The sequence below is a fragment of the Varanus komodoensis genome, unplaced genomic scaffold, assembly GCF_004798865.1.
Source record: "Varanus komodoensis strain SLA01 unplaced genomic scaffold, ASM479886v1 scaffold1, whole genome shotgun sequence".
Lineage (NCBI taxonomy): Eukaryota > Metazoa > Chordata > Lepidosauria > Squamata > Varanidae > Varanus > Varanus komodoensis.
In genome coordinates this window covers 56,493,984-56,520,001 of record NW_025335268.1, presented here as the reverse complement: position 1 = coordinate 56,520,001, position 26,018 = coordinate 56,493,984, and the positions used below count along the sequence as shown (strand labels likewise).

The following is a 26,018-nucleotide window of genomic DNA, read 5'->3' as shown; positions in this document are numbered from 1 at the left end:
GAGCAGCAAATGATCCTGTGAGAAAACGGCACTTGTCCTCTGCAGAGGAATAATTCCTGATTTGTAGGAGCTGTCACTTATCTAGTTAATGCATTTCTCATGGGTTGCTGGCCATCTGTCACTAATGTGTCAGCACCCAGAATTAATCAGCACCCAGATATTGAGCCAATGAAGCCCAGTCTCTGAAACTATCTTCTAGCTGTTTGAACATTTTTTGTGCTAACAACCTTCTGTTATGTTTTTGGCTCTCTCTTTCTCTCTGGCTTGTAATTCTTGTGAACCACCAAGAAAACTTTGTCTATTGGGTGATACATGACTCAATGAATGAATGACTGAAGGACAGTTGCCACAGGCTTCCCCATCCATTCTGTCATTTTTAAAACTGGATTTTTAAGGAGACAAGTTTAAAGAGAAGGTAAAATCAAGAGGTACTGAGAACAAGACGAAGTGTGGGAGAGAGATGCAGAAAAACATGTATAGCAAAAGTTTAAACTATGGTTTTATTTCCTGATTTCTCAATGTACACTTTGCTGTACTTGAGTGAAACATGTACCTGTAGTTCATTGGAAACCATGAATGGAAAGCTGACATTTGCTTCTTTTGAATGCGTACGATGCAGAAAGTGGAAGGGGAGTGCATGAGCCTGAAGTTTAGAATGGCTCATGTGCATAGGCTAAGCTGTGGTATGGTACTGCCTCTGAATCAGGGCAGTGGTACTAATTGAAAACACTTTATATTGAGTTTCATTCAGGCAAGCTCTGAATGTATAAATATTTTAAAGTTCAGGCTGACAGAGTGCAAAGTGGCATGCTTTTGATACACAATCTTTTTCAAAATATAGGGCAATATCAAGTGATGGCTATTTGCCAGCTCTGGACACCTTGCACTAGTGGAAATGATGGGAAGTGATCTGAGCAAATGCACAGGTCAGCAGTGCAGTTCTGGGGAAATAGCTCTCACTGCCTGAGACAGGAGAGCACGCGCTGCTGTCACCAGGGCTGCCATGCTCCACCTGTTCCCTCCGCCGCACCCAGCTCCCTTTCCCCGTTGTATGCCACACTTCTTTTTGCCTCAGTATGTGTCCACTTCATGCACCACGTCCTTTTCCCTTCCCCTGTCCTTAACTGATGCTCTCCATCATCTCTGTGGAGAGCTGCGCAGCCAGAAGAAGCAACGGCCTGAGTCTTGCGAAAGCCCATCAGGCCTTCCGAGTGAAAGAGGGGTGTGCAGGTTCCCCAGGGAATTCCACCGGCCACTTTTTCTGTGTGGCAAATGTGAGGGGTTTTCTAGAACACCTGCTGGAAGCAGGAGAATGGCAGAGTGCGTCCCTCTTAGTTGGGGGTGAAATGGTGCTTTTCCTCCTCTCCTGACTGAAGTGGCGGCTTCACCCTGCGTTACAGAAGGGCCAGCCCTGCAAGGGAGCAACCTCTGTTGACCTGCATCATTTCAGAAGTAGTCATTCTGGGCAACTTCCAGGTATATTAGTAAGCAATGCTTTCCCATTGTGCTAATAGTTATTGCTGCTAGTGCAGTAGCAGTATTGGATATTACCCATGATGCAGTTCATTTCTTTAGAATTTCACTACTGATGAAGAAATGACTCTTCCCACCACTTTTAGTTCTTCAAGTTCCCTGGACAGTTGAATTCTCATCTTTTTTTAGGATTTCACACTGCAGACTTTATTATACCCTGTCGAGATACAAACAAAAGCATGAACACAATGCATCTATGTTAATTTATTAGTAACTTCCAATTAACTCTCTTTCAATGATAAAAAAATCTCTCTTGCTATTTATTAAAGTTTTCCCCACAGCAATACATATCTCCTTAATTAAGATCAGCAACAAAGTAATGCTTTCCTTATTCCCACTGGCTTTCCATTAGCCATTCATTGATCATTACCCAGCAGATACTTGATGATTAACCGAACAAAAGTAAACAATAGGCCAGGGCAAGACAAAAACAGACCTGCTTGAACATTATGCTTCAGGAAAAGAGAATGATGCAGATACTGGTAAATGAAAGGGCCAGGAGGGAATGTTGACACACAGAAGAAGCACTTGTGTCACTGAGGTGCCAAGAACACTTAGCAGGAGCTATAGCAAGATGGGATGTTGCACGTACAAAGGTGTGTTTTGCAAGCAAAAATGATTTACACAGAGAAACTTATCTGGGCAGACCATCACTGTGAATCTTCTAACAGTGTGATCTCATGTACAGCTATTCCAAAGTAAGTCCTTTGGAGGTCAATGGGACTGACAGACAGGTGAGTGTGCATAGAACTGCAGCAGGAGAATAAAAGACATGATTCACAAAATGAATGGGGAAGAGGAAAACGAACCAGTTGTGCTCCAGCTGAAGATTTTTACATCCTTTTAGCGGAATTATCTGATCTGGACAATGAGCATCTCTGGCTTTCAGTGCATATATGTACAGATATGCATAAATGTACACATATATAGGCAGAACTCAATAGCCCTCAGACCTCTGGCTGATGGATAGGCCAGCGTAGAATCCCCTCGCTTGCTTTGTAGTCCCTGAAAAGCAACTGGCAGCTAGAGCTGAGTTTTCTTTTCAGCAAGAGGGGAAGCAAGCTCACTTTGCCTGCCCTTTCTGTTTCCGAGCTGTGCTGGTCCTCCTTTTGGTGTCACATTCTTCATCAGATACGAGGGCAGGGCAGGGCAGGGCAGGGCAGGGCAGGGCAGGGCAGGGACCAGCATATGCTTCCCTTCGACTCTGTAGCCCCAGAAGAACAGAGGCTGTGGTGTCTGCATTCCGTCATGTAGATATGCAGGGCCTGTTTGGGGCAGTAGGTAATGCAGCCAGTGATAGCTGCATTGCTTCTTCCAGCACTCACCCACTGCTCTCCTTGTCTTGCTTAAACAGATGACCGTCACTCTACTACCAAGGAGGTTTGTGACTCCTGGCAGGGAAATCTGGAGCTCCGATCCCTCACAACTCTAGTCAACCTGATTAGTTGGGTCCCTGGCAAATGTTCAAATGCAGGGATGACCTGAGCACAGCAGGTCCAGCAACCTGTAAGTCACTTCCATGCCACACTTGGATTTCAGGCAGCCTACTAGAAAATGGAGCTGCTTTTCCTTGAAGAATGACTGCAGGGCAAAGTATTACTGGAGCACAGTGTCTTCTGGAAACCAATTCATCTGACATTAACAGCTTTAGCAATATGCTGTATCCTGGGCTTATAACAGTGACATAATCATACCATTGTCTTGTGGTTGAGGAACATACATGAAAATATTTAGCACAGTGCCCTTCTTGTGCCCACTCCATTCAATGTTACAGGACTTTTTACAAACAGATATTTTAAAAGGCTGGTTCTTGACAGTTTGTAGCTTATCATTTTTCTGTTTTCTTAAAACTGTTTCTTGAACCACTTTCCTTCCTCTTACCCTGAATCATACTCATACCATAAAAATACCAACATGCCAGGAATTTACTCCTCTGCTGTTGAAACAATTTATTAGTATTCACATAAAAAGTCAGGGATGAAGAAAGTAGTTACATTTGGAACCATATGAGGGGAGTCTCTTGCCCTGACATTGTACTGTTAGCATGAAGACTCCAAGAGGTATGGAGATCATACCCCTACCAGTTATTACATAACCCAGGCTGGGCTATCCATGGTCCTCCTGGACTATCTGGAACTCCCAACATCTACCAGACCCTGGCCAGCAGTAAGGCATGCTGGGAGCTATAGGCTAGGCAGGGCCATAGGTTGCCCACTGCTAAGCAAACAATTTATTGGCAGCAAAGGTATAGAAACAGTACAAAAACAATACTTTCCATAGGGTTTAAATAATGCTAGGTAGGAAAATCCTCTCAGCAGCATTCTGTACAAACATGTATAGTTCGATATTTCAATTAAAAATGCCTATGTCTTTTTGGGATTAAATTCCATGTACATGCATTAATCAGCTGGAATTAGTATTGCTTCCTGGTGTGACTGCGGGGATGCTGTGAGATTCTGGTGTTATGAAAGAACCTCCTAGTTATTGCTGGACATAATTTGAGAAAAGAAAATGAAGCTTTCAGCCAAATTGACTGTGGTCTGTACACATAGCTTTACAATAAGCAACCCTCCCTCCTCTCATGCATTGCAGAGCAGCTGCGTGAAATGGTTTCCAAACAATTCAGGCCCAGCAGCCCCGCACTTCTCATATTTCTGTGTATCTGTTTCAGTGTTAGAAGACAGAACTCCAGGCAAAATCTAGCCTGGACTTGGGGGCCAAATCCAATCCTCCAGGGCCCCCCACTTTCCCTGTCCTCATCCACTGATTATTTGGTGTTGTTCCAGCTTTTCTGCCCGCCCCCACCAAAAAAAAAAAAAAAGATGTTTAAATGCCTCTTCCAAGGCTTGTAAGCGCAGTAAACTAGAATATGCTAGTATACCAAAGAATGCAGCCCTGAGAGATTTTCCAGGATGGGATTTGGCCATTGGGCTGAAAGAGGTTCCTTGCCCATGGTATAAACTATTTTCTTCACTGCAGTATATAAAGCAACATACAGACCATTTATTACTGGCTCATTATGTATGGTTACTTCACACCTATAGTATTTGTGACCCTGTGAACAGAAAACATGCACTAGCTGTACTTTCTAGCATGCCAGAGGTTTCATCAACCTCTCATTTTTGCAGTTTGCTGGTGTCTTATAAAACAAGAGTGTTTAGCCCATGAAAAAAACGTAATACACAGTTGGCAACCACCATTTACATTGGTAACTAGTTGTATAGGTACAAAGTAAACTAATGTGACTAGGTTTCAGGCATGGGAGTCTTTAATTTGGGAATGCCAGGAATAAACATGGAAACTTGTACAGGGAAAGAACATGATCTACCACAGAGCTATGGCTTTATCCCTGATAATGAAGGCTTTCCCAGTTTGGTGCATTCCAGATGCTTTGTACCAGAACTTTCAAGATTCCCAAGGAAAGTCATTTTATGCAAATGTATTGCCTGTTGCTATGGCTTCAGTGGAACATGACCCAATAGGATAGCAATAGGATGTCATTACATGGCGTGGGAGCAGTTGAAGCTGCCCTCTCAATAGAGAGGCTGCAGGCTGGGCAAAACAAATGGGGAAGAGCTCCGCCCCTCCCCGCCCCATTCTCTTCAATCATTGATCTGGCATAACCGGGAAGGATTCTCCTCCCTTCTATCCTGCAGCAGGTAGGACTTTGGGAAGGGGCCATATTTGTTTCCCTTTGAGCTGGAGGGGCCAGCCTGGCAGTCCAAATTTGTATATGAGCTGCAGGTTTCTATATCTGCTTTAAATCATGTTGGGCTAATGGCATTTCTGGTTTTGCAGTTGGGCACAAATTCAATGCATTCATGAAAAGTTAACTTTTATGCAGTTAATGCATCTTTTAGAAACTATGGGAAGTGGACAGAGAGTCTTGTCCATTTTAGGAAAAGGGGATCATGGGGGTTTCCAGAGTAGGCTTTTATTGTAAATTGACTCGGCTTCATTCAGAAAATGTTATGGGTTGGGGACAATATTGTCTTTCATTTATAAAAATCCTATGTTTTCCCATCACTTCTTCCAAGACTGTCTTGGCTTTTTATTCTGCTACATTAGCTGATAAGGTAGTAATTTTTTACTACAAAAGTTTCTCAAGGGAGCTGTCTCTTCTGCAGGGCAGCATTAGGTGCCATTCATCTGAAAGCACTGTGCCTCTCCACTTAATGCAGCTCTTAGAAACTGCAGCAAGTATGAGGCAGGTTTGTTCAACGTGGTTAGTTTCTATTCTATTTTGTGAGATGGAAAATTTGTACCATCCTGATTGCAAAGCCAATGAACAAAGAGAAGTAACTGAAAACATTTTCTTCTCCATTTGGTACAGCTCTTAAGTACTTGCAGCAAGTGGTGAGTAGGTTTGTCTAAAGGGGATAATCCATTTTTTCCATAAAGGTGACAGTTTATATAAACTTATTCTGTCCATCAGTTACTTCACAACAAAAGAAGAGCATGGAGGTGGGTTTAAGTTCTTTTGCTGCAACTTAGTAGTGAAATGGAAAGTCATGAAAACACTTTAAAAATACTTGTCAATAGCAAATGAATAAGATGCATTTATGCATGCTATTTTAAAGAGTTCTATTGTGGTGCACCTTTTAAGTTTATTGTGATGAGAAAGCTTCTTTAAGTTGTTCTTTATGTGCAAATTAAGCAAAAGGAAGTAGCTACACCATTGAAGGTTATGTGCAAGGGCTTAGTAAAGATGGATGCACTGTGACATTATTCACTGGAGGAGATTCTGTTGTATTCTTGTACTTCCAGTGACCCCTGCTGATATTTTGCAGCCAAACTAGCTCTGATGTTTCCTGTAATATTTTTTAAACGAATATGCTTGCACAGGTATTATTTAAAGTATTTCCTGATCTTGACAGAATTTTATCTTTGCTTTGGTTCAACTCACTTGGGACAAAGTTCCGAGTGTTGGAGTAAATAATTTGGTGTTCTTCTGGTTCTTTTTTTTTAAATATAGTTCTTTCTGACACTTAACCGTAGAGGAGGCTTAATGCTAAAAGAAAGGGTTTCTAGAATAATTAGAAGCATCCAAACCACCCTCCGGTTATCTTCCTAGGCTGAATCTAGATGTTTCATAAAACTATGAAGCCTTTCCCAGCCTGGTGCCTTTGAGATGTGTCGGCCCATGATTCCCAGTATCCCCTAGCCAACTGTGGTGGAAGTTGTGGGCCCACACAACTGGTGGCAACAGGATGGGGCAGCCTGCTCAGGAGCCAAATGGCCAAGGACATTCCTTCTTAGGCACAAATCCCATTTGTCTGATTTAAATGAAAGAACAAAAATTCAAATGTAAAATGCTCTCTTTTAATTACTAAATTAAGACAGTTAAACATTTTAAAAATGTAAACTTGCAAATAAAACAATAACAAAATGCAATTAAAACTGTAACATTTTTTAAAACGTAAGAGAAATAGAAAGGATGGGGCTTTTTGTTTCTTTTTGGTTAGAAGGAAGGAATCCAAGGCTGATAGAGACAACTGAAAACGTAATACTTGTGTGCATCCCCCTCCTCCCTATTCCCATTTCCCTTGAAAGAAGTGCATAGTAATTCCACTGAAACACTTGCAGACATATGGAAAATAGTTTCATTAGCAGTACAGGACATTTAAAACACCTATTTTATGACTGGAAATGGTACACGCAGAAGATGCTCTAGTGGAAGGCTGATGAAGGTTAAGCATGTGGACATGACTAAAATGTTATAACGTTGAGACTACTGCATGTGGTTGCAATGTTTATTAAATTTTTTTAAAAAATCAGAAAATTTTCAGTATACATGATTTGATACAAGAAAGTACTTGCAGTTTCAACCTTCCAGTCCAAATGGGATAATGGCGGATTTTCTTGCTTTAAGAGGCTTGTTTTAATGTAGATCATAAAATCAAACCTCCCAGTTGGCAAATGTTGGAAATTCTGTGCATGATTTCTGAAAGATTGAAAGTTACAACGACCTACAGGTACACAGTCAAACCAAAAGTGCAATCCCATTAAAAAACATCATGCTGGGCCAAAGCCAAAATTCCAGTCACTGGCTCTCAGAGTCGTCACCCGTGGTTCAGGTCTCCAGTGAAATTAGTCTTTTTTCTGGGTGCTTCAGCATTATGGCTACTCTGTTTCTGAAATGAATTTCCTCTGCAATAGCACCCGTGGACTATACAGGTATGTATATATTTTACATATATTTTTCATATATAAAAGCAAAAACAAAACAAAATCCCCAAGCACTGGTCCTGATTTTATTTTGTTAGAACATGAAAAAATGTAGACAAAAAGAGGCCACTTCTGGAAAATAATACTTTAGTTGAATCAGGAGAAGACTAGTTAAAATCACATAATTTTGCATTATTATTTTTTTTAAAAAGGAAAGCATTAGGATAAGTTATTGGCACTGAATTACTATTTACACTGGACAAAGATTTTGCAGTTTACGGAACATCAAAACAATGCAATTTCAGAGTCTTTGATTAAGAATAAAACCAAGTGTTCATGTTTCTGTTCAAAGAAGACATTCAGATCTTTAGGACAGGCAGTTCTGGAAGTTCTTGTCAGGCTCCAGCATATTTTGACGCTCTAAGACACTGGCTTTGGGAAGAGCCAGTAAGCCTATGTCAGTTGCAAATGGAACACCTGATAATGGTAGTCTGCACAGAGCAGAAATATTACAGGTTGTCACCTGGCTGGTACTGGGGTTCAGTTGCAGTAAAGTAGTCTTCAAGGAAACCCTGCAAATACTCAAAGGTTGGGCGCTCTTCTGGGTCTTTTTTCCAGCAGTGAATCATGAGCTCATGTAACGAGATGGGGCAATCCTGAGGGCACGGCATCCTATAGCCCCTTTCGACTTGTTCCAGGACTTCACGATTGTTCATACCTATGAAATACAAGCAACAATGGAGGAATTCTTTTGATAATGGTTGCAGAACAAGCTCAGTTTTGAGTATTTAGTGAAAAGGAGTCACTGGACAGATTTGTAGTGCCAGGCCCAGCTGTAGGTAAGTGGCCACTTGATGGTTCCTTTCTGCCAGGCCTTCCTGTGCCCAGCAAACAGGGAAAGGGTGAGCCACTAGAGGCTGACAGGCCGATCCTGCTCAGCTTGACCTAGATGGAGACTCCTGCTTATCAGCCAGGGACATCCATTCTGGCTACAGAGCAGCAGCAGGTAGGTTCAACAGGAGAGGGTGTCTCTTCAGCAGAAGATGGTAAGACAGAAATGCCTACAGGTATTCCCACCAATTGCGGGATGGGTTTCCCTGCCAAGACCAGAAATTTGATAACGATTCCTATGTACCACGTCCCTGCAAATACTCTTGTGTAGTTTCCAGTGGCCTGTGTAGGTGACCAATGGAATGACCCTGGAAAGATCAGTGCCTTTAGAACAGGAATTATGGGACTGATATGGGGAGCAGAGCTGATGTGGCTGTATTCTGCCCTTGTTGTAGCCCAGTAGACATAGCCTGGGACTCACTGGCCCCCCGTTTTTGCAGACATTTGGCACCTCTGTGAAAGCTGTTTGCTCATTACTGGAATTACTATAAAAGATTTTTATTGGGATTGTTGCGTTGACTTCAAGGCAATCAGGACAGGGAATTACCTAATCATTATCACTGTAATATTATTTATTATTATTTAAAACGCTTCACTACTGGTACTTTTGAAATAATCAGAACACTTTAAATTATTTTATGAAATCAAAAGGCAGGACTCCAAATATACCCTCATTTCAGTATTTGCTTTGGAAATATCCCTGCACAAATCCTTAACAAAATCCCTCACCTTCCTGGAGCATTTTGTTGTTGTTCCTCTAGTCAATTTTCCTAGTTTTCAGTTGCCCACATTGGCATTTAATCTGATTAGATGCAATTTGATTTATGAGTTGCATCATGACCAACCCATGATATCATTAACACACATTATGTGCGTTGTCACAGCTAATAAGATTAATATCTGATTGAGTGGCTCCCCAGGCATCAACTTACCCTTCATCATCTGAAGCCCTTTCCTGTTGGTCACTTCCCTCTCATGATCTCCCTGGCAAAGTCCACCTGGCACAGTTTTATCTTTTTAGGACCAAGTAATGACCATTGGCAGGATATGATGAATTTTTTAATCAGGGCTTGAACTTACGTCTTGTTTTATTGTTTAAAGAAACTGCTAAAATGTTGAAACATTTTCTTTAAACATGTTTTTAGCTGTGTGTGTATGGTTATGTATTTATATATATATTTTAATAAGAACACAAGAAATTAGTATTATGTTTAATAAGAACAAAAGAAAAGCCATGTTGTATCATACCAAAGATCCTTCTAGTCCAAACACTTGGTGGCAAACCAGCTGCCAGCAGAATCCCTCAAGCAGGAGAGGTGTTAAGCCCTCCACCTGCCCAAGCTCCTCAGCACCTGGTGCATGCAGGCAGGCCACCTCTGATAAAGGAAGTAGCATACAGCCTGAAAGCCTTTTTATTTAAACGTCACTTTAATTGTTAACAATATTTGCTTATTTATCTGGCCAGGGTGACTTCTTTTATATTTTATATTTTTATTTATTTTATATTGTTAATTTTAATTTTATATTGTTATTTTTGTATTTTATTGTATTTTATTGTGTTTGTAAGCCGCCCCGAGGCTTCGGCAAGGGGCGGCATAGAAATGTTATAATAATAATAATAATAATAATAATAATAATAATAATAATAATAATAGGCAGTAGCCACTGATAGCCTCCTCCCTCATCCAAATTGGCAGCCATTACCACTTTCTGTGGCAGGGAATTCCCTAGTTCATCCATGTGCTAAATGATAAGTACTTCCATTTATCTGCCCTAAACCTCCCCTGTCAGCTTCATGGGATGACCCCAGGTTATGGAAGAGGGAGAAAAATATCTTTCTTTCCACTTCTTCCAAACCATGCATTATTCTAAACACCTCTATAGTGTTTCCCATTATGCACCTTCTAAAAATGCATTTAAAAGTGTTTAATCTTTGGAAACTCACTCAGGCAGCCCCATCAAAGAAGAAGGAAAACTGCAGCAGGAAGCATAATTATCTGGCAGGGACCTCCCTTTTCTTCAGAGTGGCTGCTGGGCTGCACTGGTGCAGCAGGGAGGTGGGCTGCTTGTGCAGAGCCTGGCAGGCAGTGGGTCTCCAGGGACATGGCAGGCAGCTTGGCTAGTTCTGGAGTGACTGGCCAGGAAAGAGGAGCCCTGCCTCCCAGGTTACAAGCTCTCCAGCTAGAGTTGGAGTAGGAGGAAGATGAGCCGGAATTAGCAGAGGCCTCTGAACTGTCAGGGTCACCCTGCGAGAACTCAGACAGAGTGTGGGCTCCAAGCCATCTGGGAGCAGGAGTTAGGCACTACAGAACAGGGAAGGATATTGATCAAGGGAGGGTTCTTAGAACACATAGGAAGGCATCTGACCCATAGTGGGCCAATTAAGTGTTCTCCATTTTTTCTGCTATTTAGCCCACAGGCAGCATGGGGCACCCCAAGGGTAGATTCAAATCTTTTCTGGAAAGGAAGGAAGGAAATATTCCACTTCAGCCCTTTAGATGGGCAGATGCTACTCCAACATATCAATGGAACTGTTGCTTTGATTTAATCTTTGTGAACCTTTAGAGCCCAGTAAGGACTGTGCTTCTAGGATTCATCTAAGTCTAAGATAAAGTTGGTGGGAGTGTGATGGAATGGAAGACCTGATCCTGACAGGCTGCAGTAGTACAACAAGGCACCTGTCTGGCCTGGAGGTTGTGACTATTTAGCTGTCAGATGCAGGTGCTGGAAGAGGTGTGATACTGGAAGGCCCAGGTGCACCTGGGCAGAGGAAGGTGTACTATTCTGCCATGGCTCCTGCACTGTGGCAAGGGCTCAGATAAGCAGGTACGTGCACTCGTTTTCTGCATCATATCTGCAACCTGAGAGAGACCCTCTTAGTAGGGATGGCCTCACTTCTTCTACATCATCTTTAGGAATTAAATTCCTATACTGCCGGGTCACTCTGGGCAGTTCACAACATTATGTCACCCATCCAGATTTCAACCAGGCCATCCCTGCTTAGCTTCCATGATTAGGCAGGATCAGGCATTTCAGGCTATATGGAAGCTTACACATACTTAACAAGAACAAACACTCCTGCTTTTTAATGTTCATGCGATATATAGGATTTAAAAGTGTTTCAACTGTATATTTTATATTTGTATTAATTTAGAGATTAATTGGGTTTTGTTGTTTTAAAGTCCTATTGTTGAGTTTTTGTATTGTGAATTTTAGGCTGTGTTATTTTAGTAGTGTGAGCCACCTAAAGATGTCCTTGGTGGAATATGCGGCATGCAAATATTTTAATTAAATAAATAAAATAATAAATAAATACATCCGCTGCAGGATGTTGAGTTCCCTTAAATCCCAAGACAGGATATGTTATAGAGTTGTACTTTTGGAAAAAGCAGACCTCCAGATTATTTTTTCCTAAATAGGCAAAATAGTTACAGTTTCTTTTTTAAATAGAAAATTTATTAAGTATTTTGACTATTTAGAAAAAGTTTCAGTATGAACAAACTTTACTTCTATATTCTATTCCACTTTGAACTGTTACAGATGCATCAGGATCATGATTCAGGAAAGATGTAATTACAGTCACAAGAACCAAGTCCTCCTGTCTATGACAAGGATGCACTGAGGTGGGGAGCCCCTGTGTGTGGACGGAATTTCGCCTGTTTTTGCTGCAGTACTTCTTGCTACCTGAAACTTCTTGCTGCATATTCAGATCTAGACATTGAAAGATACTGATTTTGCCATGCTTCTATGAACGGTCTGACGTGAATAGCACAGTTGTGCATGTTTGGTTTTGCCTTTTGTTTACCTGGGTATGGCACTCGCCCTTTTGTTACAAGCTCTGTTAGCAGGATACCAAAGGACCAAACATCTGACTTTATTGTAAACCTTCCATACAATGCAGCTTCTGGGGCAGTCCACTTTATGGGGAACTTTGCACCTAGGAAAGAACAAAGAAGTGATCACTGAGGCCTCTTCATGCGTTAGTGGTTAATAGCTGCTCCCTTTGTTCTCACTGTTAACTCAGTGCGATAAATAAAGAGAAATCTGTTCACTGCATAAGTGAAGTCTCAATATGAACAACCTTCACTCAGACTGTAATAAACCATGAGATTAAAAACAATAATGCAAATCTCCTTCCTCCTGGACATTGGGATTCTGGGTATTCAGGCCTCATTGTTACCACTTTTGTTTTCTTATCTTTTATGTTATGTGGTGCTCACATTGAAAAAAAAAAGCGATGCTCAACTCTACTTTGAAATGTAAAGATTGCCACTACATTTTATCTATTCCCATTTTGTTTGTTGGTTTTGATTTGTAATAGCCTGTTTCTCAACTTTAGCCTTTCAGATGTGATACATTACATGATATATCAAAAATTAATTAATACATAAGAATTACATTGAAAACCATATTATATCGAGTCAAAATATGGATTTGTTCTCCTGCTCCACTAGAGGATTTAGTTTTCTATTAAACAGTAAATAATAATAGAATTGGAAACTGCAATTAAAAAAATGATTATTCATGTTGTTAGTGGGAAACCATTTCATTTTGACAAAGCAATGGTATCATTTCCAGGAATGTCTCAGTAGAAAAGCTCACCTAAAATTCAAGAGCCATTAGTGACTGCTGTAACTCTCCAAATTGAATTAAAACTGCCTTGTACTCATGGTGGATAAAAATCAGTGATTTTTTTAAAATCATATTTTGTATTTAAATATTTTTTAAAATTTAAATTGGATTTTTAAAATAAAATGCTGGTTGAGGAAAAATCTATCTAAACATAGTTTTCTAGTTAAGCAGCATTATTAAGGTTATTCAGCCAAAGTTTATTTATTGTGAAATAAGGATTAGTTTTTAACTATGTACCATGAGGCTGTATATTCATGCAATGTTAAATTTTTTGGTAAACAGATTCCATTAGATCATTTATAACGTCATGCACTTCCAAAAGATTCTGTAAGATTATTGGGCAAATGTTTCTATCTAGAAGATATTATCAAAATGCTTGGTTTTCTCACAACTATGATTTTGGGTCTGCAGAGATCACATGCCTCTTCACAGCAAAAATGTTATCAAATAAGCATACAGGTTTGAGAAAAAGACCTTAATCTCATGGTTCCTTTGCAAATCTATGTACACAGAATCAAGCTCTTGCTTCTTAAGTTGCCTTTCAAGTTGCAAAATGTTCAATGAACAGAAGAAGACTGTTAGGAGTAGAACACCATATTTTTCTGTGTATAAGATAATACTTTTTCTTTAAAATATTTATCTAAAAATGAAGGGGCGTCTTATATGGGGTGGGGGGGAAGGGCGAAAGGAGAACCGCAGGTGCGCTGTGGGGGGGAGGAGACTGGCGTGGGCACTCTCAGAGGGGAGGCGGTTGCAGGCACAGGCACGCTTGGGGGGAGACTGGCATGATCGGAGCGTGCTTGGGGGGAAGCGGGCATGGGTGCACTCGGGGGGGAAGACTGGTGTGATCATGGGTGTGCTTGTGGGGAGACTGGTGTGGGCGTGCACGCGGGGAGGTGGCAAGGTGGCAGGCGTGCACAGCAGCTTGCTCACTCGGAGATTGATAAGAAAAGTGGGGGGGGGTGTCCTATACATGGGCGCGTCTTATAGACGGAAAAATATGGTAGCTAGCTCTACACAAGAAGCTAACTGTGAGGAGAAAGAGGCAAGCAGTAAAAATGAAAATGAAACCGTTTTTAGCAGAATACTCCACAAGTCTTTGGATCTTTTTGTGCATAGCATGAGGTTTATCATATTATTCTTTCCCTGGAGGAGAAAACCCATATAGGCAGCAGGCCGTAAAAGAGACTCAGTTTGGGAATATTTTAATGAAGTTTCTCTACCTATGGGTAAGGCAGGCATGCATGCAAATTATGTAGAAAACCATGATTTAAATTTAATCCACCCTGCTTGTGCTTCTAGTTGAATTGAACTAGAGCCCCTTAGAAAATATCTACAATTTTTCTTAAAAGTCAGAAAGAGTTCTGAGTAAAATGTGTTATTCCTTTCACCCCAGTTCTACCTTAACCAGCTTTTGGCAAAGGCTGAAGAGAAAAGAGCTAATATGAACTGGAAATATAACAGCCACTGCTAGGAATGGGGACCTTTAAGAAGACTTGAAGGTAGCATGTGCAGCAAAAGGAGCCTAAAGGATAGACAGTGACAGAAGCAGTGGGGCGAGCCATGGACACATTAGCAAGAGAAGGCACAGGCATCCCGTGACACAGTTTCATTCCATGCATATCGCAGACACAGTGCAGGAAAAACAGTCCCGTTTTACAACCGAGGTACACTGAAGCTCAGCGCTAAGTGAGGAGCCCGGGAATAGGCAGTGAGACCACGACAGAGGATAAACAGAAACAGCAATTAAGCTGTAAGAAAAAAGACGATCTCTGGGCACATTCAGAGCCTAATTCCTTTGCTGCTGAGCAAGTGTAGCTTTCTCCTCCTTATCCATTTAAAAATTAAGCAGCAAGGCCTCAGATGTGCAAACTAAGCGGCAGCACATCACTCTCAAGGAACTGAGGTTCTTGAAGCACAGAAGATACTCTCTGAACCCCATGTAGCCCATTGCTCTGTTTCCACAGCTGCTCTGGCTGGCTTTCCCTTAATTCAATGGGCTGGGTTAAGCATAAAGAATAGTAAAAGCATGTAATCGTAACTCAGGAAACAGCGTCTTCCCCAGTTGCATTAGGGTATTTGGAAGGTACAGCGCATTAGCAAGTGTCATCCAAACTGAGCACTGGAGTCCTACATATATCTTTTTTTAACCTTTGTTGATCTGTCTTCGGAAAGACCTAATGTTCTTAAGAAACATCTTCCCATTTATCCAGTTTCCCCAACAACAATCAAAGGAAAGCGGTGTTTCCTCCCTTAACATAACCCCCAGTACATTTGTACAATGGTCAGATAATTATTATTGCTTCATTAGGACTAGATCTGGGCAGGGGGAAATTGCTGGTATTGTTTCACAGTCTACCACAGAAAAATAACAGAAAAATAGTGCATTGTTGTATTTTGCTTTATCTAATAATTTGTTTCTAAGATGTAATAGTCTTCCCATAGCTCTCAGTTTATATCAGCATGGAATCACAACTTCTCCAGCCAGTGAGAAATTTCAAGGCAGTGCTACAAGAGTTAATTTCTGGAGATTTATAGTGTCTTTATAATGTTTGCTCTATCTACACATATACAAGTAAAGCAAAGAGACTCAAAGAAGCTCTTAAAATACATAAGAATGTAAGAAAGAAGAGCTTTATTGGATCAGACCAAAGGGACATCTCATCCAGCATCCCGCTCACACAACGGCCAATTAGCTGCCCATGGGAAACCCACAAGCAGATTATGAATGCAACAGTGCTACATGTAACAAGCCCCAGAAAAAGAGTCGTGGTTCTTTCCATAATTTCAGTTACATTTTACTTTCTTCCTCTGCTTTACCTTTTATTCACTGATACATTCACTGATTCACTTTATTCACACAGCTCCAAATATTCTCATGGATACATGTCTTCATCTTCTGCATCCATGAGAGTTATTCTGCCAGTCATGGGATTATTCCCAGTCTTTTTTTTGCTGGGAAGGAGTGGACTGAAGTGTTTTTGATGATGCCATACAAACTCACGTCACTGTTTTATGATGCTTGGGCTATGCAACATGTGAAGCATGGAGAGAGAATGCATAAACTGCTTTCATAAGATGCCAAGGAAACAGCAATTTGTCAATGCATGCCCATCTGTTGGTTGCACATGATTTGCAGGAAATAAGGAAAGTTTATAACCCTATTTTGCTCTTATAAATAGTCAGTGTAAATGTTAGGAAAACACTGAGATAAGCAGATTCAACCAATAATACTATGTCCTGTAAAACTGCTGGAGATGGGTATCTCGACACCATCTGCTTCCTTTAGCAATTCCTTCTGGGAGTCAAGAGAGCTTTTGGAGAGTGGAAAAGGGAGGAAGTCAGTCCTATTAATGTCAAGCACACAAAGAGCAAGCAGCAAGCAAAAAGAATCTCAGTGCTTTCAAAATGTAACCTTCCATGCTTTACGGGGGTGAAGACTGCCTGCTTCCTAAAGCGACTGCCAGCCCCTATCATACTTTCCCAGCCAGTCCTCTGCTCCTCTGTGCCAGGGGCTCTAGAGGAACAGTAGTTGATTGGCTAGATAAACAGTGCAGTCCTGCAGCTGCATCCCTATGGAAATTGTATGTAATAGGGTCATGGGAAAAAACAGCCACTGCTTTATAGGTTACTATGTCAGCACCAGCCTCTCTGGAATCAGGGAAGGAAGAATTTAAACAAGACTCCATTTAAAAGCATGCAACAAATACTGTAAATGTGAAAGGGAAAGGTTTAGAAACATGACTGTAAGGCCATAATTTATAGATGAAAAACTTTGATCCTTCTGCTTAAGCCAGTTGATTACTGCCTATTCATTAAGAACCCATATGAGGTCTCACTTTTTTGATGATTCCTCGTGCTTTTTGGGAAGCTGAGGTCACAGGCAGAGTTTCTTTTCCAGATGCCTGCTTTGCCATCTGAACCAAGGTGGGATAGAGGCATTCTCTGTCAGATGGCTGTTTATTTAACTCTCCCGCTACAGAGTTCTGCTTGGTACTCAGTTTACCAGCTGAAGACTTTTTGTTCTCCTAGACTTTTTCATTTTTGAGAATTTAATTTTAATTGCTTCATTTAAATTACTCATTTCAATTGTGATTTAAATATTGTTTTTATTATATTTATTTTATTACTCTTTATATATGATTGTACACTTCATGGAGAATTATTCTGCTAAAGTGCAATATGCAAATATATGAAACAAACAAACCAGCAAACAAATGCTGACATTAGTTTCTTAGAAGTCAGTGTCAGTGTTTAAGAATCATGAAGAGAACTAACTGTATGGACTGACTCTCCCACCACCAAACTTATGGATTTATAGTTTCTTTTGTAATGTTTTTGAAGACTGCTAGTTCAAATTGGCAGAGATAATATATTAAACAATGAAATTCCCTTGTAACTGATAGACAGTTGCCATTCCCTGTCTGAACACCTCAATCAAATTCTGATTTGGATTCTGTTTTTGGCATGTTAGATTTGGTATGTCTGCCTTTCAACCATTTGCAAAAGCTATAGGCTGATCCTACCTTGTCTGGCTGTGTATTCATTGTCTTCGATTAATCTTGCTAATCCAAAGTCAGCAATTTTGCATATTAGCCCATTTCCCACAAGGATATTTGCAGAACGCAGGTCTCTGTGTATGTAATTCATCCGCTCGATGTAAGCCATCCCTGCAGCAACCTGTTAGATTTAGAATACACAATGCATTCTACTTAATAAATAGAACCATGGCATTTATACAGTGAACTAATTACCTTTTTCTTTTTTACCTGTGCAGCCATGTCTACCAAGTTTGGCAATTTCAAGGCTCTTCCTTCTCCATCCTTTAGGAAATCTAGCAAGCTTCCTGCAGTGCAACACAGAAAATGTTTTTTAAAGCATTTAGCTATTTCTTGATGCTGAAAAGCATACAGCACTGCAATCTATTAGAAAGGCCCCAAAGTGATATATATTTCTAAAAATTTAACAGAAATGTCACACTGGACTTCACTCTTCTCCACCCTCCAAATTGCACACCTCAGGGAAATGTTTTATTTCACTATACTAATTAACTATAAAATATAAACTGATGGAATTTATGAGGTACATGAGCAAAAATGGCAATGATTTAGACTTGAATTCCTAGTTTCATATTTCAAAAGTTATTATCAGAGGCACTTTTTGGTTTTGTTTCTAAACATACAGACCATCCAAAACCAGAACATTTGTGCTGGACTATATTCTTATTGAAACACCAGCACAATTTCAGTTTGCAAAATTATTCTCATGTACGTTAACAGTATGCACCATCTTCACCACCTATGAACATTAATTCAGTGAAGACAATCCTTTCAAAATTAATATTAGAAATGCCTAATATGATATTGGGACCAGCCATTATGCACATCCCAAGCTCCCACTTTTTCCATTCTTTTATGTTTTTAAAACACTGCCATAGGCCTGTAGTTGCCAGAAAGAAATGAAAAGTGAAGGTGTGATGCTTGTTATTGTGACACATGGTTGACTGTGCTAGACTTAGAGGTTCCTCCTGGGGCTATGCCACATATCACCAGTGCTTTAATTGAGATGTCTTTTCAGTACTCCCAGTCTCCAGCTACTTCAAAATGCTGAAATCTCTCGCCACTTCGAGGTTCTCCTGTTTGGAGTACTTACTGCTGCAGCAATGGTGGTTCCCTGACAGTGCTCAAACCAAGGAAGTCATATAAACAGATTTAATGGTTGGGAAGTAAATGGATGGGAAATCTGTGTACCTTTGCTCAGAATGTGGTACAAATTTGCTCTCCATTGACTTTCCAACCATTAAATTCATTTATATTTTCTATTAAAAAATACAGGTATTACTGTCAGTTTTAAAAAACACACCTTTGCGCAGTGGCAGACCAGGATGGAGCAAGTGCTACCATGCAAGAGCTACCGTGCACCAGCACTGCTACCATGGGGCCCCATTCACTCCATCCGATTCACATGCCTTTCCGGGATTATTTTAAAAACTGTCATGACAACAGTAAGTTCTCTGAATTAGGAAGGTGGAGTGCATATCTCCCCTTTCTAGACTGTCTGAAGACTTGGGGAGCATTGGAAAGGTGGAAGACATGGAGAAATGTCAGCTCCATACTTAAAACTGAGCAGACTACATCATTAAGGGGAAATATTTCACCTTTGGTGCACCTACTTTTACCACTTTTCCCTTCTTACCAGCGCTTTTCAACTGACAGCTTGGCAACTGTGTACAAATTTGTCTATCTGTAGTCCTTTCTTGTCAGTCTGTTACCTACTGAACTTTGTTACTCCTTTTGATAGCTGAAAAAATTGACCCAGAAATTGGGCCAGGCAAGTCTGCATAAACTGGATACCTGCAAGTGCATTCCTGCGCACTTAAAAAATGCAGGCAAAATTATGAAGACACTTGTGCAATTTTCTGGAGCTGAAAGAAGGGGTGAACACACTAGTGGCAGAGGCTCCAAAGTGCCACTTGGGCCCTGATGGAAGTGGCACAGGTGGGATTGCAAAGAACGACGGGGGCTTTTGCTCTTCTGGATGAGTGGCTCACTAGCCAATCTCTGCAACCAAAGATGAAATTGGCCCGCCAGGTTTGGATGGGTTGCTGTGACATGCAAGCCCAAGAATGCACTCTGAATTTACAACCTGCTAATTTAGTTTGTATAACATTAGGACAAACACAAAAAGGAGCAAATATAGTAAGGCAAATGAATCAATTTGCAGAAATATTCTCTTTAAAAAGGGTAAGTGGCAGTGCTCGGTTATGACGGCTAAAACATTAAAAGGCGTTCTTCCCACCATCCTAACAATATTTTGCACAGGCCTCCTGTGCAGATACTGTATTTCAAAGGTCAGTTCAGAATGCTTAGTTAAGCATTCCCTGATGAAGAAAGTGGCTGGATCACACAACAGTGCTTGCGCTCAGCAAATCCATGGAGCCAGGATCTAATTGTTTTAGGAAGTGGAAATCAATAACCCTTTCCATTTAAGAGAGCATAAGATGCAGTAATATAGAAAAATGTCAAGATACCGTATTAAGAGAAAACAGTCTGGCACAGACTGCAGAGTGACTATGAAAAGGAAGGTGGGAAGGGAGAAAATTTTTCCAACATTTGCCTGAGATTAACTCACAGAATGGATAAAAGCAAGAGTCCCACTGACTGGGGAAACACACATCCCCAGTCATGTACTTAAATTTGAATATTAGGAAAACATGTCATTCCCAAAGCAAATGGTGTGAAGACATCTTAGCATAATGGCAATAATAGTGCTTCGGTTGTACAGGCTTCCTGGAAAATACTGAACTGCTAACATGGAGCATGTTAGCAGTTCTCAGAGCTGTCTCCATACATAGTTGCATAGCAGCTTGATAATAGAGATCCCATTTGGACACCAAAAGTAGAGATGAAACCCAACATTGCTCAAATGGACTCATGCAAGACACTTTCCACTCCTTCACTTCCCAATGCAGCTCCCCTAAATTTGTTCTGGAATATTCCCTAAATCTCTAGAGCAAATATTGATCTCTCCTTCCCAGTTCTGCTGACAAAAATCATTCTGTCCATGGGAAGTCTTCACTGAGTACCACCCAGTGTTTACCTAATCAAGGTTTAAAAATAAATTCTAGGACTGCGATACAGCAATGTAACAAACTGTCTGAGCTGACAGTGGAACTCCTTTCCAGAGAGGCTTTCAAGAAAAGTTGACCAGTTATCTGCCAGGGGTGTTTTACTGATAGGATATTCTATCTCATTGCTGAATAAAAAATACTGGGTAAACTTTATGCATTCATGTGCATGGAGATAATGTAGATTTGAAAAATCTGGAAGTCAGAAACCAAACCAAACCAAGGAGTTTAGAGCTACAAGATAGTATGTCTATAATCTCTGCAATATATCTTGGATATTTGCTGATGAAAGGAGATAGTTTCTTGAATATTTTAAGCATAATACTTTTGTGCTTTTTTATACTCTCAGATGTATAACTAACAGAATCAACCATGTCTTCAAGAACAAGTGTAATATATACAACACCAGAACTTTCAAAATACTTAATATGGGTCCTGTCCCACAAACAAACAAACAAACCAACAAACACAGATGTTCATCTGTACCCTATAAAATGGTTGCTATGAAGTTCTCAGAGCAATCTGAGAAGGGATACATAAAACAATTGGACAGGCAAGTGAAGCAAAATTAAAAATACATAACCAAAGCACCATTTCCTTGCATGTTTTAAAATACTAATATAAAACAGACTCATACTTTGCTAGATTTTAACCCACAAAAAGGCACAGAAAATATGCATACAAATAATTATACCGGGAGCTAGCAGAACTTGGGATATTTCTATGCAGTGCAATTATGAGCAGACTCTCACTGAGAAACAGAAATAACAGAGTAATAAAGACATGTTAATGTTCTAGTGCCAGGTGTGTGTGTGTGTGTGTGTGTGTGTGTGTATGAGAGAGAGAGAGAGAGAGAGAGAGAGAGAGAGAGAGAGAGAGAGAGAGAGAGAGAGAGTTCTTTTCAAGAAAATAATGTGTGTGTGTGTGTGGGGGGGTACTCCATTGCTGTTAGTTTATCTTTTGTGTATCTACATAATTTTTTATGCTCTTTTGTCTTGTGCCAGACAGTTCCTTGGGTAAATATATAAACAAACCCGATGAAATTAATGTAGATATGTAGCTCACTAGATACGTAGTTATCGTATCATAGTAGTAGTAGATATGTAGATAAAAAAGATACATAGTACCTTTTTAGATGAAGAGGGTTACAGAAATGTTATGATTCACACTGAATCAGTAACTTTTACTCAAGTAGGTAATCCCTTGGTATTGAGGTCAACAATTTTTGACCAAGCTCAGATTGCTATGAACACTATATTCTAATCACAATTCATCTTGGGATCCCAAAAATATAATCCTGTGATAAAGCAAATGGCAACTCTAGAATTTTTTAATTGATCAAGGCTGCTTTCTTTATTTTAAATGTATGTATAAGTTAAACTGAGAATAATCCATACATTCAACATGCAACCAAGTTAGAGGCTATATTCATGTAGTACAATGAATCAAACCAAGTATAACTGTAGCAGACATTTTTCAAAGTAGTAATGTTGCTACAGGGTTGTTTATTCATTGCTCCTTACAACAGAGGGATTATCAGTGCAGAAACATGTAACTTCAGCACAATCCAGTTCCTTCACGCTTGAGGCCTATCATCCTCCAAATTCAGAGGCTTACAATGTATCTAATGCAGAGGGCAGGGCTGCAGCAATCTTTGCTGCCTCCCTCTTGCACTTTGAGTGGTCTGATGAAGTACTGCAGAGGTGGAGGGACAGAAGCTGGAGTACCCTCTGGGGACAGTGTAAGCCACCAGTCCCAGCCTCCCCTGCAACCACCGCCCAGTAGGCATCCTTTTCTTCTCTCCAAGGCCAATTTCAGCCTTGCAGCAGCTACATTTTGTTCCATACCAGTTGCAGAATCAGGGCAGGGCTTCTGCATTCAAAGTCCAGCTCTGAGTTTGCAGGCACGCAGAGCCAGGGCTCCGAATAACCCCGAAGATATTCAAATATGGGACCATTCTCTAATATGGTCATATCAGTGGCTCAAATAGAACCCTATTGGTGGGTCAAGTCCTTCAGAAACACACTTGCAGGCAGCAAGCATAAGACAGGGTACTGAAATAGCAGAACTCGCTATTTTACAAGTAGGTCACAGTAGATAGGCAGTAGGTTTGTATACAGTAGACATATTTTTCAGTTCCCACCAGGGCCTAAAATTCACCTGGGGGAAAAAACGCTTTGGGCAAGACATTATTTTTCAGCTAGTGTGGTATATCAATCAGTGTCAAAAAAGAACTTGAAAAGCCCAGGTTTAAATCCCCACTCAGCCATGAAGGTAATAGCGTGACCTTAGCCCAGTCACTCTCAGTCTGAGCTACAGCACAGGTTTGTTATGAGGATAAAATATGGGGAAAGAGAATGATGTACACTACCTTCAGTTCTCTGGAAGAAAACAAACATATAATAAATAAAATCAATGACCCCAAAGGTTAGTTCAAGAATAAAATTAGATAAGAAAAGATCAAAACAGGAATCTCAGCCAAACATAGCAGATTGCTTAGTACAGAACTAGGAAAACATAAAAGGTTTAATGAATGGATGTCAAATTCAAATTGCCAATATTGAGGTCAGCCATGTTCTGTATTCAAAATTGGCAGCTGGAGTTACCATTTTCCATGTTGATACATATTTAAAGGATATAGAAAGCTGTATTGACTGTACTCTTGCATTAACTTCAACTATGTGAATAAAAGTTTGCCACAGAAATTCACAGTTCTGGTTAAAAATATAAGAAATCTGCATTAAACAACCTTGAGTACAGTTCAGTCTTACAGTGCTGTACAAAATAAAGGATAGGAACGTCAGTTAAAACAGGCATTAAACATAAACAGTTTATGGTGCAGCTACTCTGCATTAAGCAATCTAAGGAGTACCTGTCTACAAATGTATGTGTCTGACACATCTACAGCGTTAACACAGTAAAATGAAGGAGTTAATGCTTAACCTACCTTTACTCATATACTCTGTGACAATGTAGATAGGTTCTTCAGACACCACAGCATAAAGTTGGACTAGTTTGTCATGCTTTAGTTTTTTCATGATCTGAGCCTCCTCCAGGAATGATTCTGGGGACATAGTACCAGGCTTCAGTGTCTTTATTGCCACTTTCGTATTCCCATTCCAAGTACCTACAAAAAATCCACAAATACTGTCAACAGAAACATCTCATGACTGGAGAGTTCAAGGAACATCATTTGTGGTATTGTAAAAACTAAAGAACAGGAGTGTTAAAAGTAAATAATGATGTTTGAAAGGCAGTATATCCAAATGCAGCCTCAGAATTTTGGTTATCTTGTTTATTGATTCAGAGACATCCACTGTAGTAGCTTGAGTTTGGGTGAAGAACCTCAGGCCTAGGGGAAAAAATGGTTCCTCTGGAGTTTCAGTGTGGCCCCCCAGAATTGTCCAGAAGGCATTTCCCCAAAGACTCATCTTTGGTGATTCCCTGACTGAATAAAGTTTTTCACCATTCTAAAAAATTGAAATGCTTTTCCTAAGAAATATGCTGGTAATTTGACCCCATTCCACTTGCCTTTGGCCCTGCCCATTTTGCTCAGTCTCACCCACAGTTGGGATGTAGCCCCAAAAGCCTCTTTGAAATGTTACTTAGCCCTTGGGTTGAAAGAGGTTCAACACCCTTAGACTAGAGGGACTCATGAGTACAGATATGGCAAGCTGGCTTTAAATCTGCCTTTAAAAAGCCCATTAAGCAGCCAAGGACAAGTTGCTGTATCTTAAGCTGATCTATACCACAGAGTTATTGTATGGCTAAGACACTGTATGAGCTTCATAAAGGAAATCTGTCAGCCTCTGTCACCAAAAGAGGCTTGGAGTTCTAGTACAAACCAACAGAATGTATTGGACTAAATTGTGCTGATTAGTGTTTTGGTGCTAAACTTACTTCTATTTACAGAAGTCAGTAGAAAAAGAACTTCCTAATGGAATACTATGTTTTGGCATTAGCCAAAGTGTATTTGTTATTACAAATTCTTTACATTAATTCAAACAGAGGGAAGGAATTCATAGTCCCTTGTCTAAATTAGTTCTTCACTGAACCAGAAGCTGTGAGTAGGGCAATGCATGCATTGATGCATCCACTCAAACATGCTTCTTGTGATGTTTGTTCTGTTTTGAACCCAAAGGCTGGTTTATTTAATCTCTATCCATGGATTTAATTTTGGAACATTCTGAAATGAAAATACTTTTTCTGATGAAAAAAAACCAGCAAACTGGATCATAAAAGGAGGCTCTGCTGTTAATGTCTTCATATGGGAATGCATGCAGTTAGTTTGTTCTCACATATGCTGAATAACTAGCAGTGTTCGTACTACAACAACTATAACAAGATTGCCAAAGCTGCAATCGTAAACATGCTTACCTGAGAGTAAGTTTCATTGAACTACTTCTGAGTAGATAAGCATATGATTGCACTGTTACCTCCTTAATGTAACTAACAAAAGGCCTCTTTAATATATATGTATGTATACATGCATGGAAGACTGCCCTACATATTTCACCAGATCACCTACCATAAAGGCAGCAACAGTTCTTAGTATTGTCTTTCTCATAGATATATGGAAACCATTCATTTTTATGGGCAAAAGTAAAGGGGTGAAGGGTTGTAGTAACTCCTGGGAGCTAAACCTGTCCACTGCTACCTAACCATACTCATTCTGGTGGATGGGGCTTTTGTGCCTTTTCACTTGCATTCAAAATTACAAGCTCCAACAGAAACTACTCAGAAAATAACCAGCACGAATGGTCATTGCCTGAGCCTGGATTCCATTTCTTGCACCAGCTAAAAGATGATGGAACTGAGGAAGTGGCCTACAAAACTGTCTTCAGCCAAAGATTTTAAATATATGCCCTCTATATCTGTTTCCAATGTTGCAATGACATTCTTGAAACATCAGTGCCACACTGATGTGATATAATGCTGCATTTAATAGGGTTATTTGCATGATACGACAGCCCATAGTGGGGTCTTCATTTTGCATATCCAACCACACGGAACCTGGCAAGTGTGATTTATGTGATGGTTAAACAACCCGCATATAACTCTTGAACAAACCATGGGTTATGCAAGGGTTGCTTAACTCTCACGTAGTCCACCCTCACTGGGTTCACATGAATGGTGGTTCGATATGTAAAGGGTTACCCTCAGGCAC

At 40.3% G+C, this 26,018-nt stretch overlaps 1 protein-coding gene across 7 annotated transcripts in view; it reads right to left on the bottom strand.

The window, feature by feature from the left end:
• Positions 1-6,833: 6,833 nt before the first annotated feature.
• FYN (FYN proto-oncogene, Src family tyrosine kinase) overlaps positions 6,834-26,018 on the bottom strand; it is a 122,764-nt gene continuing 103,579 nt past the window's right edge. For all 7 annotated transcript variants that reach the window (XM_044426240.1, XM_044426251.1, XM_044426226.1 and 4 more), the window contains 5 exons: positions 23,799-23,978; positions 17,994-18,070; positions 17,751-17,904; positions 12,398-12,529; positions 6,834-8,419 (listed from right to left, as the gene is read on the bottom strand). In XM_044426240.1, coding sequence (XP_044282175.1) covers positions 8,211-8,419; positions 12,398-12,529; positions 17,751-17,904; positions 17,994-18,070; positions 23,799-23,978 — 752 coding nt within the window. In that variant the 3' untranslated portion in view covers positions 6,834-8,210. The remainder of the gene's footprint in view (positions 8,420-12,397; positions 12,530-17,750; positions 17,905-17,993; positions 18,071-23,798; positions 23,979-26,018) is intronic.